At 43.1% G+C, this 18389-nt stretch overlaps 1 protein-coding gene across 2 annotated transcripts in view; it reads left to right on the top strand.

The window, feature by feature from the left end:
* CRHR2 (corticotropin releasing hormone receptor 2) overlaps positions 1 to 18389 on the top strand; it is a 143553-nt gene that overhangs the window by 88396 nt on the left and 36768 nt on the right. For both annotated transcript variants that reach the window (XM_041408874.1, XM_041408875.1), the window contains 3 exons: positions 11534 to 11651; positions 13890 to 14043; positions 16739 to 16799. In XM_041408874.1, the coding sequence (XP_041264808.1) occupies positions 11534 to 11651; positions 13890 to 14043; positions 16739 to 16799 (333 nt within the window). The remainder of the gene's footprint in view (positions 1 to 11533; positions 11652 to 13889; positions 14044 to 16738; positions 16800 to 18389) is intronic.

Here is an 18389-nt window from a genome sequence, read left to right as displayed (position 1 = left end):
CTTATATTATAACTTCTAAACACTTAACTTATTCTATACAGCTACACTCTTACATTATAAACCTTTCACTATCATATTAATACAATTTTTCACTTATTTGAGGCATATTCTTACTTACAACTGTAGAAACATAAGTGTATGATTTTTCTGCTTAATCTCTGTGTACTGTATTTTTACATCAGTCTAAGCTTCTTCTAAGGTTGCGGATCAAATCTTTCAGTGTCTGTGGAAGTTTTTGTTTTTCCAAACAAAATTAGGGAGCTCTGTAAATAAGAACAAACCCAGTGAGGGGGGCATCTTTAAATACAAAAGATCTGAAGTGCTTGTACTGCCTGAATCTCTGTGAAGAGTCTCTCCAGTGAACTCAGATGAAGGCCAGGAACACTTTTCCTATTGATTAACCCCAGGCCACTGCCTTTGCTTCCCACTGCCTTTACTTGTCTCCTCTTCATCTCACATCTGTAGGGCTTGTTCTTTACACTCATTGTGTAGAGCCTACCCTACACAAAATAAAATTCAGCAGGGCCCTCATGAGCTCCTGGAACAATACCAATAATTAAAAGTGTGCCCAGAGAGCTCTGTTCTTAAAATGTGAAAGGTTTCACAAGCTGCATCTGAAATCGTGGTATTGTAACCTAGCACAATGAAAGCCACTGAGGAGTGTTGTTGCTGCCTATAAATACATCACCATGGGATAAACACTGGAAGCTGAAGAGCTGCTCATGATCAAGGACAGTGTCAGTGCAAGGAAAAATGGGTACAGGTGCTCTACAGACAGATTTGTGAGTGGGTATGAAAGGATGATTCCCAGCCCATAGAGCAGAGGGGTCCCAGAGCAGTGTGGTAAAGGAAAAAAATTGAGTCAAACTAGAGTATCAGGAATTTTTGAAATGCTTTTGCTCAGTTCCTTTCTTGACCTGAGGTTTGGAGGCTACTTTCTATCCTGTGCTAGAAGTATATTACTGCTGGTATGTTTCTGTCGCTGCCAAGATTTTGGCTGGGAGTTTTTGGAGATGGACATGAACTTGTCTGAATTCTGATTACAGAACTGCTCTTACAAGGTCTGTGTTGACTGACAGGCTAAAACTTTTCTGTGTTCTACTCCTGATGATGATGGAATGGTTTTGGGAACAGTGCAGAAAACAATGCAACTTTTCCAAGATTTCAGAAAAGGGAGGAAAACAAAGTTGGGTCTTTGCAGTTTATATATGAATCATGCTCAGGAGTGCAATTTTATTTAAAAAAAAAAAAAAAAAAAAAAAAACACCACATCCTGAGTCATCCCTGGGAAGGAAAGAAGGAAAACCAGACAATAAGTTTTCAAGATGATATTTAGAGTTACAAACTGCAGATGCACCTGCAGCTGTTCAAGTGCTAAATGGTTCAATTTCAGTTTTCACCCATGGAATTGCACATGTAGGTCCCTCACTAACTCCACTGTAGTTGTTCAGCACTCAGGAATCTTCTCTTCTGCCTAAACTAAATAATAATTTTGGTGCTGGAGTGTGTCCAGAGACAGGGACAGGGCTGGGGAAGGCTCTGGAGCACCTGGAGAGGCTGAGGGAGCTGGGAAAGGGGCTCAGCCTGGAGAAAAGGGGGATCAGGGGGGACCTTGTGGCTCTGCACAGCTCCTGACAGGAGGGGACAGCCGGGGGGGTTGGGCTGTGCTCCAGGGAACAGGGACAGGAGGAGAGGGAACGGCCTCAAGTTGTGCCAGGAGAAGTTTAGGTTGGATATTTGGGAAAATTTCTTCATTGAAAGACTGGCCAGGCATTGGAACAGCCTACCCAGGGCAGTGATGGAGTCACCATCCCTGTAAATTCCCAAAAGAACTTGTGGATGTGGCACCTGGGGACAGAGTTTAGGGATGTCGGGTCAGTGGCTGGATTTTATGATCTTGGAGGTCTTTTCCAACCTAAACAATTGCATGGTTCTCTGAATTCTGCTGCTTCACATTGCTCTGTCAGCTAAAGCATGTGAGGGGGGAGAGGTGGACATTTCTGTCACCCCTAAAAGGGCCATGGACACCCCTGGCAGCTCTGGATTGCCTCTGCCTGTTATGGGAACAGCAGCTTTCCCTGGGGATGTGATGTGCCAGGCTGAGCCCCTGGACACATTTCCTAATGCCCAGTGAGCACCATGAGAATGAGGAATTTAGACCAAGCTCAGGAATTATTATTTGGGAGATTTCCAATCTTTCTTGAGTTCCTGGCCAAGTGCTCCAAAATAATTAAATATTTCATACCACGTCTTGTTGTAGATGATGCCAAGGAGAGTGTGAACAGCAGCATCAGCAGTTCAGACTTTCCTCCTTGGTTTATCACCACAGTATCTGCAAATGTAGATAATGTAATAAACTTTGCTAATTGTGTAATTGTATTAAAAGTTAAAAAAAAAAAAAAGATAACTTTTGAATTCTCTAGCTGGTCATTTAAATTAATTTTGTTTCAGATTTTTTTTGTTTTCTTTGTATAATCCCATAAGGGGATTATGAATGAGGACATGCTGTGCACTGTATTTCCCAAACAGCAGCTGTAAGCCAGATCAACCACTCTGAGCTCTCACTGGCTTCTGAAGTCCTGTCTCTGATTTGTGCAATCCCACTGCAGTGGCCACTCTCCATGGAAATCATTTACCTTTCCCCAGTGTGGACTGGTAACTGTAACCTGTGTCGGAAAACCTGAGCTGCAAGGTGTTTTCTGCTCAAAGAGATACTTTGCAGCCCTGTTTTCTCTTTGTTCAAAAATTACTGGCGTCTGACTACCATTATCAGAGCAAATTACAGCAGAGTTCTAAATATTTTTCTTCAGCCACAATCCCTAGCTGCACTAAATAAAGTCATCTGTATTTTTATCATTCTTGTGAAAATAGGGAATTCTCTCCAGTGGATGTCTTGATGGCACAGTCAAGGTTGGAGTTGTGTTTGTGGAGTTTGCAGGGCTGGGTTTCAGTTCTCCCTTATTTAAGCAGTGAGCACAGCCATCTGGGGGTGCCCTGCCTGCTGTGTGTTGTGTTGGCTGCATCCTTCCCACCCCAGGAACATCAGTGCTGGAAGCCCTTGTATCTAAAGCATGCAGGATGACCCATGTCCTGCAATTAAAAACTGGCTTGAAGGCAGGAGAGCGAAGCTTTGGAAAAGACAAACACACAGATGCTTCCACAGTGGGTTTATTTTTAGGGTCTCTGCACATCCTAAATACTCATGGAAGCTGCTGCTTCTCCCCTTCACCTGAGCATTTCACTCCTGTCCTCCTGATAACGCTGTCACCTCCTTCCAGGCTTCCACTCTTCCCTTGCTTTTCCTGTGGGAATATTTACATTCCCCCAGGCCACTGCCACCAAGAAGCTGATTTTCCCTGCCAGCCTTTCCAGCTGCTGTTCCCATCTGGAAGCATTAGCAGTTCCAGAATATGTGCACTGATGGAGCACACAAGGGAAAGAAACCATGGGGACCTCAGGGGATGCTTCCATGTGGGTGAAAGCAAATAGGCCCTGACAGGCACAGAGCCTGGGAAATAACTTGCTGTGAGGTATTCTTCCCACTCTGTGCCATTTATGGGTTGTGCATGTGCTTTGCCTGCCCTAGAAAAGGCTAAAGAGGGGAAATAATTTTTTTAAGTATTGTCCATGATTCTCCTGGCGTGTTCCAGCAATCGTGGGATGGGAAGGGCTCCAGCAAAGTGCACTCCTATTTCTCCTATCAGCTGTTTCCAGAGAGACTTTGGGACAGCAGTCTTAATTGAACATCATTATTAATGGAATACTACATGAATTAATAGAAGGTTTCCAAGCTTCCTTAATAAAGTTTTCATTTGCAATTTTTTCTATGCAGATGATTCAACTGATTCAGCAAGCTTTCAACCACTCTGGCACATTATTATGATTGTTAATGTTAATTGTTTGTCTCATGCTTTGAATCAGAAAATAGTGGCTCTGTGTATCCCAGAGGAAAAATACCATGTATGGATAGAGTGAGAAAAAAACCCAGTAAATCAACAGAAAGCTTCTTTCAGTTTTACCAGGGCTATTTATAGATGTCCATTTCTGAATCAGTGAGGCCACCTTTACAGAAAGGATTGATGTGATTTTCTTTCTGCCTTTCCAGATCTCACAATTTTGCAGGCAAAAGGAATGGGGTTTCTATTTCTCTGCTTTCTCTATCAAATCACACAATTAAGGTCATTTGGTGGAACTAATAAGCAGGACATCCTCTCTCTACCAATAATCAGAAGCTCTTCCTGCCCACCTCTGACCCAGGCTGCAGTCAGCTGCTGGAGAATTTTGCTTTTTTCCCCCCTTTGCTGCTGTTTTCCTTCTGGAAGCCCAGCTCTGACACCTGCATGTGAGGTAGTTCAGGATGCCGGTGGTAGGAAACTGAGTCAGGGAACAACATGGTCTGTTCTCAGGTCAAATAAAGGGGTTCTTGTGGGCAATTTCTCACAATACACATGGCCCTTGATTTATTAATTAGGAAGGCCAAGGAGAAGCGTGTTGGCTTTCACCTTAATTGCTTCTTCATGTCCAACCTGCTGCAGAGCTGAGCTGAGTGCTCTGTGTGTGTGTGGTGAGAGGGGGGCTCATCCCAGATCCCAGATAATCTCATCTGGTTTGGCCAGCACAGCCAGAGACAGGCTCTGGCACTCTGGATTCACTGGAATACACACATCTTCCTACAGAACATGGAGATTCACTGAGGTTGGAGTAGGCCCCTAAGATCACTGACTCCAACCATTACCCCAGCACTGCCAGGTCCACCACTAAACCCTGTCCCCAAGTGCCACATCTGCATGTTTTTTGAACAATTCCAGGGATAGTGACTCCACCACTGCTCTGGGCAGCCTGTTCCAATGCCTGACCACTCTTTCAGCAAATACTTTTTTCATAATACTCAATCTAAACCTTTCCTGATACAACTTGAGGCTGTTCCCTCTGGTCCTGTCCCTGTCCCCCGGGAGCAGAGCCTGACCCCCACTCAGCTGCACCCTCCTGTCAGGGAGTTCTAGAGAGTGAGAAGGTCTCCCCTGAGCCTCCTTTTCTGCAGACTAAACACCTCCAGCTCCTCAGTTGCTCCTCATCAGAATTGTGCTCCAGATTCTTCACCAGCTTTGTTTCCCTTCTCTGCACAATCTCCACTACTGCTGTCCCCAGATTTCTGCAAAGGCAGAAAAATTATATGCAGAAAAATTCTGCATATAAAACAAGGCACTTCATAACTCAGTCTCCCATGAGAGTGTGCTGTCACTTGCTGCACTTCTCTACCCAGAGCCTCACATCATCAGCCTTTGAAACAGATTTGGTGTCATGTAGACCAACCCATGATGAAAAAAACCCAAAATTCTCCTGGTGACACCATGCTCGGAGCCAGGTATTGATGATCTGCTGGTTCTTCCTCTTCCTTCCTTCATCATTCCCTCCAAGTGGAAGGATAGAGAATGGTATTTGTGCTTTTTATCTCTTAACCAGTTGTCTGGGTCATGAAGACATGAAAACATGAAGATGTGAAGACATGAAAACATGAGGATATTAAGACATGAAAACATGAGGAGATGAGGACATGAAAACATGAGGAGGTGAGGACACCTCTGCTAAACCCACAGCAGGACTCCTGTTCATCAGGCCCTCGTCAGAACCTCCTGCCCTTTCAGGAGGAAGTCCCTGGATACCCTTCAGCAGGGAAAAACTGGTTCTTAAGAAACCACCCTTCCTTTACAAAGCCAAGATGCCTCCAGTGGCGATATCTTTTCTCTCCATGTCAGACACTGTCTGTCCTTTTCTCAAGGAAATCCTTTTCCTTCTGCCTGCTCCTTCACTCAGGGTGACACACACCCCTTGCTTGTGCCTGTCTGACCCTGCTGTATTTCAGGGGGATATTTCCTGCCCAAAATCTGCTCTCAGGCACAGCCAGGAGTGAGATTGCTGCATGAACTGTGTGACTGCAGGGTGCAGCACCAAGCACTCCTCCCAGCTTGCTCCCACAGCCCATGGACGAGCAGTTTCTTGCTGTCCAGATCCAGGCTTTTTCTGTTCCTTCACCTTGCAGCTCCCACAGGACAGGAAGGGGTGCATTTATGAGGAAATGCCTCCTGATCCAGCCTTGGGAGTGGGCAGACAAGCAGAGAAGAGGAACCCACACAGACAAAGGTGTTCCACTGTGCTTAACCAGTTATGAGCTCTTCAGTCCATCATGTTAGTGGAGTAATCCATGGTCTGACCCCAGTGAACCTAAACCACAAAAGGAGTCCAGTGACTCCTGGGAGGAGCTGGGGCCATCACTGAGGTCATTTAATGCATTTAAATGCAGCCTCTGAATCAGGAATATCTTCTGACTGCCAGGAGCAAGGAGGTAAAAAAAATAGGACCAATTTGCTGCTCAGCTCCCCTGTTTCCAGCGCTCTTTCCCAAATTAACTTTTACTGATCCCCACAGGGACTGAGTCCCAGACTAAATGACACATTGGTCTGGGTGAACATGGAAGTTCTTATGTCTTTATGTTCTGACTTCAATCTTTAAGTTTGTGGTCAGTGAATTGCTGCAACTTCTTTCTTTATTCCACCCATCCTCAGACCCATGCATCTTGTGCAGGGAAGAGCCAGCACAGGAGTCCAGCCAAAGCTTTGACCAGTGATTTTTGTCTGAAAAGGGTTAGAATAGGAAGGAAATCATTAATTCCTCCTCAGTGGAAGCCCGTAGCCTCAGTCTGTGGTGTCTTGTGATTTGCCAGCCTTCAGGATCTCTGGGGTGGTGATTTGTGCTGCTGTTCTTGCTCCATTCTGCACACATCAAGCCTTGTAAAACAAGTGGAAATGGCATAAGTGATGTTACCTGACATGAAGAGGAATAGGAAACCTTCCATCATTGGATCCTTTGGGCTGGGGAACTCTGAATGGCTTTGTAAGTCACAATTCCTTGCCAGCAGTGCTGTAACTGTGTGTGAAGCAGCAGTTCAGCACCCAGACCCCTCAGCTCCCATTTCTCCCCTCTCTCACATGATTCTTTCCCTCTTGAGAGACAGCTCTCTGCTCTCTGTGCTCTCATTTTCTTCATGTTGCCACTGCCACCACCCCCAGACTGTGACATCCCCTCCTGAGATAAGAACAGCTCCGAATTTCTTAGCTTCTGGATTTTGGGGGAATTCATTCATGCCAACCCCCCCTGTGCCTGCAGAAAAGCTCAGTTCACCAACTTCTATCACAGCTTAATGTGTTTTAAATTCCACCTCCTGCCAGTTGCAGAGTGATGGGAATATTCTTCTCCTGTGTTGCCTGTGAGGGCGCTTATTGCTGCTCCTGGAGCCCAGGTTTGGTTACTTTTCCACTCCACAGAGCAAAGCCAATAATTAATCAAGGAGAAAGGAACTGTGGGGCTCATTTTCATAGAAGACTGATATGAGTGTTTAAGTTTTCAAAATGGGACAGGTAATTTTCATGAATAACAGGGGTATTTACATTTAAATTAAGGCTCATAAATTTCAGCTACCTCCTATCTACAAAGAGCCAGGAAAAGACCTGTGGAGGATAAATGACTCCTGTGAGTATTCTGAGGTTTTTCTTTTTTCCCTCAGGCTTTGAGATGAATGAGTGTGACAAGGTCAGCTTTGTCCTTTCAGCGAACATCAGCTGTGCTGCAGGTCTCCTGGTGTTCAGCACTTTTGTTGCCCAGTTTGGGAAATGTCCTTCATTCAGTGCCCACCTCAGACTCCAGCCTGGCTGCAGAGTTGAATTCTGTGCACAGGGTGAGCTCCTGAGCCCAGCAGAGCTGTCTCACGTGAATAAAGCCTGGAATGAGGACACCGTTTCCTCAGCACCCCACCAGATGCTTTACACCTGCTAAATTACAATAACTGCACCCACAGCAGTGCCTGAAAATGAGAGCAGCTTTCTCAGGGGCCTGCCAAGAGATTGTTCCCCTGTTCTGTGGACTGCAGCCCTGCTGTGCCCTGCAGCCTCCACACACTTGATTATCCTGCAGATTCTCCCTCCCCACTGCAGACCTAACACAGTTATTTCTCAAGCTTTCCCTGCCCTTGGCTGTGAATTGCATTATTGCCACTGATTTCTGTGCTGGTGGTAGTTAGGAGACAGAACCGTGAGCTCTGGGCTCATTGTGAACAATAACAAACTTTCCATGGCCAGTTGGGACTCTTATTAAAAGAAAATGAGAGGAAAAAAAAAAAAAAAAAAAAAAAAAAAACAAAAAAAAAAAAAAAAAAAGGAAAAGGTTAAAACTATTCTGTGCCTGGGGTCACATCACTGCCTGAGTTATTTGAGAAAGTCTGTGACACTTTCAGACATTTCTCAGATTATCTTTCATGGCTCTGTTAGCCCCAAAGAGAGGAAGTTTTTTAGAAGGTGAAAGCACCTATTTACCATCCAAGCCACACACCCAGTGTCTCCAGAAGGGAATGGGGCAGTGGTGTGAGATTACTCATACCCAAAATATGGCTTTTGCTCAAGGCAGTGGGACAGGACAGCCAGCTGTCCCTGTTCCAGGTCTAAAGCCAAAGATTCAGGCTTCATTTTGGTCAATTCCAGCTGCTGGCCACATTTATAATTTACTTAATTATTGTATTTGTGGAGTGCCCTCATGGCGGGAAGGAATGATAAATCTGACTCCATGTTCTCAGAAGGTTAATCTGTTATTTTATGATACTATATTATATTAAAGAATACTAAACTGTACTATAGTAAAGAATACAGAAAGGATACTTACAGAAGGCTAAAAAGATAAAAATAGTAACAACTCGTGACTCTTTCCAGAGTCCTGACACAGCTTGGCATTGATTGGGCAATGAGACAAAACAATTCACATGAAACCAATGAAACAATCACCTATGGGTAAACAATCTCCAAACACATTCCAAAGCAGCAAAACACAGGAGAAGCAAATGAGATAAAATTGTTTTCCTTTTTCTCTGGGGCTTCTCAGCTTCCCAGGAGAAAAGTTTTGGTATTTTTCAGAAAATATGAATGTGACACTTAATTTTACACCAGGAGCACACTTTCTCTCAACAAATGGGGCTTTTTGAAAAGAAGGAGTGTTTTGATAATTATCTGTTAAGGTTGGGGGTCTCCAACACAGAGCAGACCCTCTTGCTCTGGGTCCTGTACAGACATCACTAAAAGTCTGAAGGATGCAGAGTGATGGGCAAAGAATAAAAACCAATAGGAACCAAGAAGCAGTAAGTTGGGCAAAGATCATCTAGGCACTAGATAAAAACAGAGAATCGTAGAATTGCTAAGGTTGGAAAAGAAGAGATCATCAAGTCCACTGAGTTTGTCAAAGAACACAGTGTGGTTTTGATGACTGGGATCTTCCTGGGGGGAAATATTTTTTATGATCCAAAAATCTACAATTCTTTATTTGATCCTGTTTGCCTGTGTGTCCAGTCCAATGTCCTGCTGTAAATCTTGTGGCAATAAGATTTCCCCTAGCCAGATTTAGTGATGTTCCAGCTTATGGGATGATTAAACTAAAAAATATCTAAATATATCTCTATCTAAATGGATGCCTGGAGCAAGGATTTTTTTTTTTTTTTTACCCCACTTCTTTATCTTACCTTTGCCAAGAAATACATTCAGGTGGCAAGTGTGCCAGATCTGTTTTGTTGCTAAAGCTCTCAAAAGCAATTAATTTCATCTCAATAACTCACAGTTTGACCTGAATTTCCTTAGTTTTAGCCCCCTGCCTCCTTCTCTCCCTAGAAGCAATGTTTCAGACTCATCCTTTCATTTGCTATTCCTTGACCTGGAGGGAGTGAATGGAACACGTAGGTGAAGGAGAGCTGCAGGATGATGCACAGAAGACAGCCCTGAGCAGGATGTTTCAGAGCCTGGTACTCTCCTGAGGCTCAGCATGGGCAGCTTGGCTGCCCCATTTCTTTGAAATCCAAACCCTGAACCTCAGCCTTTTGTTAAAAGTGAAATTCTCAGAGTGAGACGGGTCTGACATGTCTGAGAGCAGCGTTTTGGAGTTTGTAGCTTAAATAAAAGAGAAGGGGTCTGAGCAGCTGGAGATTTGTTCTCCAGATTAACTCATCATGAGTCACGGAGGCTCTCAAACCAAATACCAATTTCATTCTGGCAGCCTGACTTGTTAATCTCAGAGGTGATTTTAACATTGGCTTAGCAGGGTTATACCTCTGAGTGTCTCTCTGTAAGTATCTCACATGTGGGAGGTCTTCTGTTTGTTTTTTTGCTGAATTGGTTCAAATCTCTGAGAGATTTGTGAGGCTGAAGGACATCACAGAATTGCTTCTGGCCCTGTGACTGACTCATTCAGTCCTAAGAACAGTACAGCGAGTGTTTTATGGTAGGAAAACAGTGTTTGTTGTTAAGAAGAGTGGCTTGTTTGCCTTGCAGAAGACCTGAGGCAACAAAAAGTTGGCTTCTGGATTGTGCCTCTCTTTTTGTTGTCCCTGGAGTGAGATCAGTCCCTTCCAGCTGAGCAGCTTTGAGCCACTTTCTGTGTTTGTCCCACATTATCTGACAGCTTCCCTGGCAAGCAGGGAGCCTGATAGGGCCACTGCCAAATCCCAGGAAGTGCTCTGGCTGTTTGAACCCCTGTGGAAGTGGTTTTCATAAATGGAGGGGTTTGCTTTGAGCTGAGAAAAGATCATTAAATTGAAGATTCTGTAACTGCAATGCTGCAACTTGGCACTTGCCATCCTTTACCAGTTCAGAAAGAATTAGAAGATAAATGTTCTGGTCTTAAATGACTGAACCTGTCACGAGTAACTCTGTCTTGCTTCAGGGATGCTTTGTTTTCTGGCAGTAGCATCATGCCCTGGCTGCCTCCTGGAGCCATTTCCAGCAGCAAGTATATTTCAGGTTGCCCTCTTTTGTTTTATGGCACTGTGTCTCAGCTTACTGAAGCTCATATTTTACATTGTGCTCATAATTTACATTGCACTTGAATGGGTGCTGGGGAGGGACTAAAACCAGACACAAATATTTCCTGATGAAGGAGGATGTGCAGCTCTGCCTCGTTTTAGGTAAAAGTTTAAGCCAGCTAAGCCCAGGATTGAAAAGCAGGCAGTTTATGCTCTCCTGTTGCATTAATTCAAACTCACACAGGTGAGCCTGTTCAAGAACTACCCAAATGTAAACTATTCCAGCTTTGCCACTCCAGCACAAATATTTGTCACTAAATCCCCTCCTGTGAACCACTCAGCAGCTTCCAGAGCAGCCTGGTTGCTCAGAGGCTTTTCTATAAATTCCAGTTGTTCTAGAGATGGAGGGAAGGGGAGCAGAACTAATAACCAAGGATCAAATCACAGTATGAATGCTTGATTTTTTTTTTTCCAGTAGATCCAAGCAGTTTCATTTGCTTGACTTGATTCAATTGTCTTGTCAAGACAAATTGTTGTACGTGGCTTTGCAAAAACACAAACCTCCTGTTTCACATAATAACAGAGGGATTGCAAGGGGATAAACTGTGCAATGAACAGCATTTACTCATTCGTTCTGTGTGGTTATTGATGTGTGTGTGGATATATTCATTATATATGTTCACTTCAGTGTGTTTCCCTACTCAGGAGTATCAGATGCCTGCGGAATATTATCCACTGGAACTTGATCACCACGTTCATCCTGAGGAATGTGATGTGGTTTCTGCTTCAAATGATAGATCACAACATCCACGAGAGCAATGAGGTGAGTGCAGGGAGTGGCAGGGCCCTGCCCTGGAGCTCAGGATGCTGAGTTTCTTTGTGTGGATAGTTCAAGGGACACTTATTGACATGCTCAGAGAGATTTCCATGCTTCCTTTCATTCCAGTGTCAGCTGGGCACTCATCATCCTTGATTAGCTCTTCAAATGTAAGATTTGACATCTGAACTTCAGTCCCATGCTTCGGGAAAACAAATAGAGAAATCATTAGTGCCCACATAAAGAAGGTGTCCATGCATAAATCTCTGTTATTACTCATCAGATGCCCCTTTGAGATAATGTAAACTCTGTTAATTCAGTGTTTGCTCTGTCTGTGCTTCTGGCAGTCTCACCCTCCAGAAGATGGAGTTTAGGAGCTTTATGGTCAACAGTTCCATGCTGTGTGACTTGCCCTCATGATTATGCTGCAAATCTTTATTGAGATTTTTACAGTTATTTAGGGAAAAAATCTGTTGGAGACAGGACTCCAATACCTCTTAAAATGTGAGCACCAAGTGACAATGAAAATGCAAACCAAATATAAGGATGGATCATCACATGCCCCAGTTTTCATTAACTCATCTTTTCTCTGCAGCCTTTTTGGGAAAGGTGCTTCATACAAGCTTGGTGATAACTTTGTTATGTGATTGTGGGATAAGTCAGTCAAAATAACACCAGCAGAATGAAAGGGAACATCATTTATTGTAGCTATTGATGTGATCTCTTCTGTGCTGATCAGTGGAGATTAAATAACAGATACAGAACATCAGTGTGGAAATATTTTGCATTAAGTTTATAATGTTGGCAAAAAAAATCAAGAAGTTATCTGGAGCCTAATGGTGGATACATGTGGGGATCAAGAATCCTCATCAAATAAACAGAAAGGTGTGAACTAATGAGCTCTGCAATTCTTTTCGATTCTATTCAATTTTAATAAATCCACAAAAGACTTGCTCAAAATTCGTCAGAATCTTCCCAATCCACCGTCCTGTTCCTCTTAGTTCTGACACAGGAAAAATTGACTTGGATGTAATTCTTTTTGTACAGTGGAAAGGGAAAAGGAAGGGAAGGGAAGGGAAGGGAAGGGAAGGGAATGTGGTTTAAACAAACATTTGAAAACAAAATGTTTAAGCTTCTGGGTTGTTTTGGGCTTTAATCCTATTTTAAGGGTGAAGCCAAACTAAATTTCGAATGTTAATGAAATAATACAGAAATAAAGGCGTTAACACATCCAAAATATTTCTTCTTTTTATTTCCATTCAATACACAGTAGTGATCACAACTTGTGGATGGGCTGTCATTTTGTGACTGTGCTTCTTGCCCAGTAAATTCTTAAACCTCAGAATTTTACTGGGCTTGGTGGTGCATCTGCTGCTCTGCTGGCTGCCTGCAGACCATCAGTATCTCCTGCATATGAAGGCTAAAAGAAAATTACTGAGGGTAAAAGTTGGAAATACTTCACTAGAGTTAGTTAAAAAGCTGGAGAATGGTGAGACCAAAATGACCAAAATCAGTGATAGCAGAGAACCCAGGTAATGAGAATTGTGCTTCAGGGAATGCACTCGATGTGTGCTTGGTAAGAAGGAAGTTTTCCCAGACCTGGGTGAGCAGTACTGTGGAAATTACCCTCAGTTCCTTGTGATTTATTGCTGGGATGTTCCCATCTGGAGCTAATTGTGCCTCCCACAGTTGTGCTCTCACTGCACAGCCATTGTGGAGAGAAAAACATATTTTCTAACATTTTACAAAAAATTCCTGTTGAGGTTGTGGCAAAATTCAGAGGTGACTGGTGGCATGGGGTGATTTACAGAATAAATCACCATTGTCAGCAACAGAGGGGATAAACTGGCTGATAAAAACGTGCCTTTAAGTATTTTTTTTCTTTAAATATCAGTTGTGCTCCTTCCCCTCAGTGGAAACCAAGCAAGACCATGACATTGACACAGCTCACCTGTGGTGACATGACCTGCTGCTCTTGGAGGCTTGTTCTGGAACCTGAAATTTCCAGACAGGTTTGAATACAGCAGATCCTGCATGTTATGGTCAAAGCCAGCCTCAGCAGGTCACAGATGGATCTGTGAGTTCCTGTCAGCACCTAAAATACTGTGACTCCAAGCCACAGGATAAATCTGCATCCCATGAATGAATTCTACCATCGATTTTTTTTAAGGGAATAACAACATACAGAATCTTTGAAATATTCTCACCATGATTTTAAAAATTTTTTTTCTGTTCCCTTTCCAGCCCTGGTGTCGATGTATTACCACTGTCTACAATTACTTTGTGGTGACCAACTTCTTCTGGATGTTTGTGGAAGGCTGCTACTTACACACTGCTATAGTGATGACCTACTCCACTGATAAGCTGAGGAAATGGGTCTTTCTCTTCATAGGATGGTGTAAGTGACCTTTGTGGTTAAAATGGTGTTCTGTGGTATCTGGAACTAAAGTGTTAAAGACAAAGAGAGGCAAGAATAAATGTTATAAATCCCCCTGGGGTGAAATCTGGACCACTCAGTCTGAGCAGACACTTCTAAGCAAGGAGCTGATTTGGAAAAGAGCCTCATTATCTGCCAGTCCAGCTCCACAGCTGCTGAGGGATTTGTTCCTAGAAAACAGCCTTTAGCAAAGAGTCACACGTCATCTTTGGACTGTCCTTGGGGCTACTCAAAGACTCAGCTGTGGCAAAGCTGCCTTTGGGATGCTGTGGTCAGTTATGGTTCCTGAGGTCAGAAAGGGATGTGGAAAAAACTGGAGAGATTCTGAAAATGTGATCAGGGATCTAAAGGACACGAGCTGTGATGTGAGGCTGAAGGAGCTGAGCTGCTTTAATCTGGCACAGAGGAAGATGAGGAGGGATCTGTTTGGTACCAGCAGTGATCTGAAAGATAATTACAAAGATGATGGAGCCAAATTCTGCTTGGTAACAGCAGATGTTAAAAAAAAGGGACAACACCCATAACCTGCAGGCTGGGAGGTTCCAGTTGGATGTCAAGGAAACAGAAAATGTACCAACAGATGGTGGAACACTGAAACATGTGACTTAAAAGCTGTGAAACCTCTGACCTTGGGGTTATTAAAAATTCAGCCAGGCTAAGCCCTGGCTGAGGTGGGTGAGTATTGGTGGCTCTGCTCAGAGCAGGAAATTGGAGCAAACACCTTCAGAGGTCCTTCCCAACCAACATCTCCATGTTTTGAACTCTGCCAGGAGATGTTTGGCAGGACAAACCCCATGTGGAGAGTTTGTTCACTTGAATGAAAGTCTAAGGTCAAACAGAACTAGTGAATCTAGCAGTTCTTTTCTGTTGAAGGAAGAAAGGTGGGAAAAAGTCACCAATATTTTCTTTTGTGAAAGCAGAATGACATTTTGTTCAGAAGTGCCTCTCCCTCTCTGCAGAAGTAATTGGATTGCAGTTCTGAAGGCAGAAACAGCCTTTGAAACAAAATATGTCATTCAATCCAAAATCAAATGGGAGGAAAGAGGAGTTGTAGTAGAAAGAAAATGTTTATTTGGGGAGTTGATTCAATTTTTTCCCCAATAGTTTTCAATTCTCTCGGCAAACTGGAAAATCAGCTGCTTACACAGCTCTCACACACCCACAGACTGGTTTGATCGCTGGTGTTTTCACTCCCTACCTCTGTCAGAATCCTCTGGGTCTCTCATTACTCATGTAGGAGTGCTGTGAGCTGAATAAACATTTCCAGCCACTTTGTGGGTGCATTCTGGCTCTGCTCTGCCTCCTCGTGCACATTTTTTTACCAGTCTTATTCTCAAATCCCTATCCTTCACTTAACAAGGAAAAGTAAAATGTTTTTCTTCAGGAGAGAGGGCATGGCTCCATTTTCTCTGTCCATTCCTCCCAACAACACGGGGAAATGAGTGCACCAGACCCTTTGAGTGTGTGGTAACAGGATGAAACAAAACACAATTTTCTGAAGGGCACAGAAAGCCACCAGGGATGATGGGGCAGGAGATCAGAGCTGCTCTACTCCTTGCTGAAGTTAAAGATGACCCCTCAGCAACTCAGCCCCATCCCCTCTGTGTCGTGGTTCTCTTTCCATCTCTTCAAAGCCCCCATTTCCCACGGAATGGAAAGTGGGAAGGTTAAAAGAGACAAATTTGTGTCAGAGACAAATGCACCTCTGCTCCTCCATGGGGGTTTTTTAAGTCCTGTTACTCTCACTGCAGATACTTGTGAGAGTCACTGAGGAGTGTGCATGCACTCACCTCAGTGATTTCAGTGGTTTCAGAGACATGAACCAGCACTTTGGAATGGGGGATGGAGCTGATGAGGCTGGACTTGTTTGGGGTTTCCTGAGGTGAGAAGTTAAAGGGGGAATGGAGAAGGAAAAATCTCCTCTTTGAATTTTGACATCCCCTTGCCTGAGTGTGAATCAGGAGGCCACTTCCATTTACTCTGTCTCCCTTCCAGGTGCCTCCTCCAGCAAATCCCCTTTAAACCAGCTGGTTTGGAAGGCCTAACCCAAACCCACTCCCTTTTTAGGGAGTGCACTGATGTCTGCAAAGTTAAAAGTAGCTGGATCCTTCAGAAAGAGAAAAAAAACAAGAATTCTGATACTTCGAGATCTCAAGCTATTCTTTCTCACAATCATGTTTCATAAGGAACAATGAACTCAAAAAAATTGTTGAAAGTTTTGAAACTGTACTTCATCTAGAGATCCCAGTATATTTACAAGCTTCTTGGAGCCTGGGAAATAAAAACCTAAACACCAAGTACTGTCTTTTAAGATTCTGCTGTAACAGCTGCAGGAAAATGAAAAGGGACCAAAACTGGCTTTAAGTCAGCCAAAATACTTCTGGTCACTTCTATGGAAGGTGTTTATTTGTGCTTGTTAATATTTTTACTAACTTTCCTTACTGGTACTAAAGTTTTGTTGAGATGATCTTTTTTCATTTATAAATTAAAAGGTCTTAGCAGTTGTGATGTCTCAAGCACACCAAGATAGGACCACTATTATTTAGAGTCTCCCATTCATCAACTCAGACTCTCCTCACACAAATCTGAATTTACTTTGGTACCATGGACACATCCATCCATCCATGACTAACTCCTAATTTTTTTGCTCCTACAGGTATTCCCTGCCCAATCATCATTGCCTGGGCCATTGGCAAGCTGTATTATGAAAATGAGCAGTAAGTGATGTTAATATTTGTGTTTGTGTGACTCTCTAAACAAATTAGGAAATGAGTACCCATCCAAGCCATATCCCAGGTCACATATTCCTGCTTCCCCTGGCTGTGCATATCCTTTTTCCTCAGTTTGAGCTGCTCCTTGTTCAGCCATTCCCAGTCCCTGCCTGTCCTGCCTGATTTCTTACACATGGCATTGGAGAGCTCTTGTTCCCCCAAGAAAAATGTCCCTAAAGAGCTGCCAGGTCTGACCAGTTCCTATGTCCCTAAGGACAGGTTCCCAGGGGGATCTCATCCCCTGATTCTTCAAACAACTGGAAGTTCCTCTGCTAAAATGCAGGGTCCTGACTTTGCTCCTTGCCAGAGCTTTTGTCCATTTGTCCTGAGCCCTGGGGGAGCCATGTGCTGCTCCCAGGAGGTCACACCAAGCCAGATGGACACAGGCAGCAAACATGGACTTGCCTGCAGCTTCCAAGACTCTTTGGGACTGCCCACAATTCAGGAAAAATGGGAATTTCCTCTTTCTCTGTCTGAGTATCCATGTAAGTTGTGTGGAAGTTGAGCTGGGGTTCAGGTTGTGTAGCTCGTCGTAGATTAAAAGCTCAGAATAGAAAGAATGTTAAGAAAATGCTTCAAGCAACTTCTTGACTTTTTAATCTTTGTATTTAATATAGATCTTTAATATTAGAGATCTTTAATATAAACTAATATGAATTTAATAGAGATCTTTGTGTTTAATAGAGATAATTTGCTGTACAGTGAGGCAACTATAATTGGTACTGTGGCAAATATCCTGCCTGGGGTTTATCACTTCTTTAGCAAAATACGGCAACTCCAGGAAAAAAAGTGCTGTTAAACCTCAGTTTAAAAAATCACACACAAATTATTAAGGGCTATTGCAGTAATTTCATTGATGGGCATTTGTTAAGGGGAAGAGTATTAGTGAGATCTAATTAACAATAGTGATAAAACCAGTGGTGGGTTTGGTTATATAAAGAACTATCGGAGAACTCCGAAGAATATTAAGTAGTGCTATTCAACAGAAATGTGTTTTACATATCTGAATCTTATCACAACTGTTTTCCTGAATTCTCCTCTTCAATATTCAGGGGGTGTTTATTTTATCTTTACAGAGGTAAAAAAAAAAAAAAAAAAGTGGTTAAATGGCTTTTATTTCACACAGATCCGCCAAATAATTATCAGAGATGTACCAAATAATTGTCAGTGATTTAAGTTTCTCTTTTTCCTTTCAAAGAAATTATTTTATTGCAGGAATAATGCCTTGTGTTGGATTTAAAGTAAGAGTTCAGATGATTGGCAGAACAGTTTTCAATACCTTAGCTAAAAGTTCTAGTTGGAACAGTTAAGACTCTAAATATGAAATATTGCTAATCAATTGCAGACATTTATAATGTTTCTGGTAGATAACTGTCTCCTCTCGGCGTTACTCACCTGATTTAATTAGAAATATTGAGATTACAGTGTAACAGATCTGGTTTACAACCTAAGGAGATGAACACAGACCTAAAGAAGCTGTTGGGGATTTTTTTCTCCACTACCTACAAAAGGAGCCTTGGAGCACCAACCCCCCTG

The sequence above is a fragment of the Onychostruthus taczanowskii genome, unplaced genomic scaffold (genome assembly GCF_017590055.1).
Source record: "Onychostruthus taczanowskii isolate IOZ18803 unplaced genomic scaffold, ASM1759005v1 scaffold3, whole genome shotgun sequence".
NCBI classification, from domain to species: domain Eukaryota; kingdom Metazoa; phylum Chordata; class Aves; order Passeriformes; family Passeridae; genus Onychostruthus; species Onychostruthus taczanowskii.
This window is presented reverse-complemented; position numbering and strand designations above follow the sequence as displayed.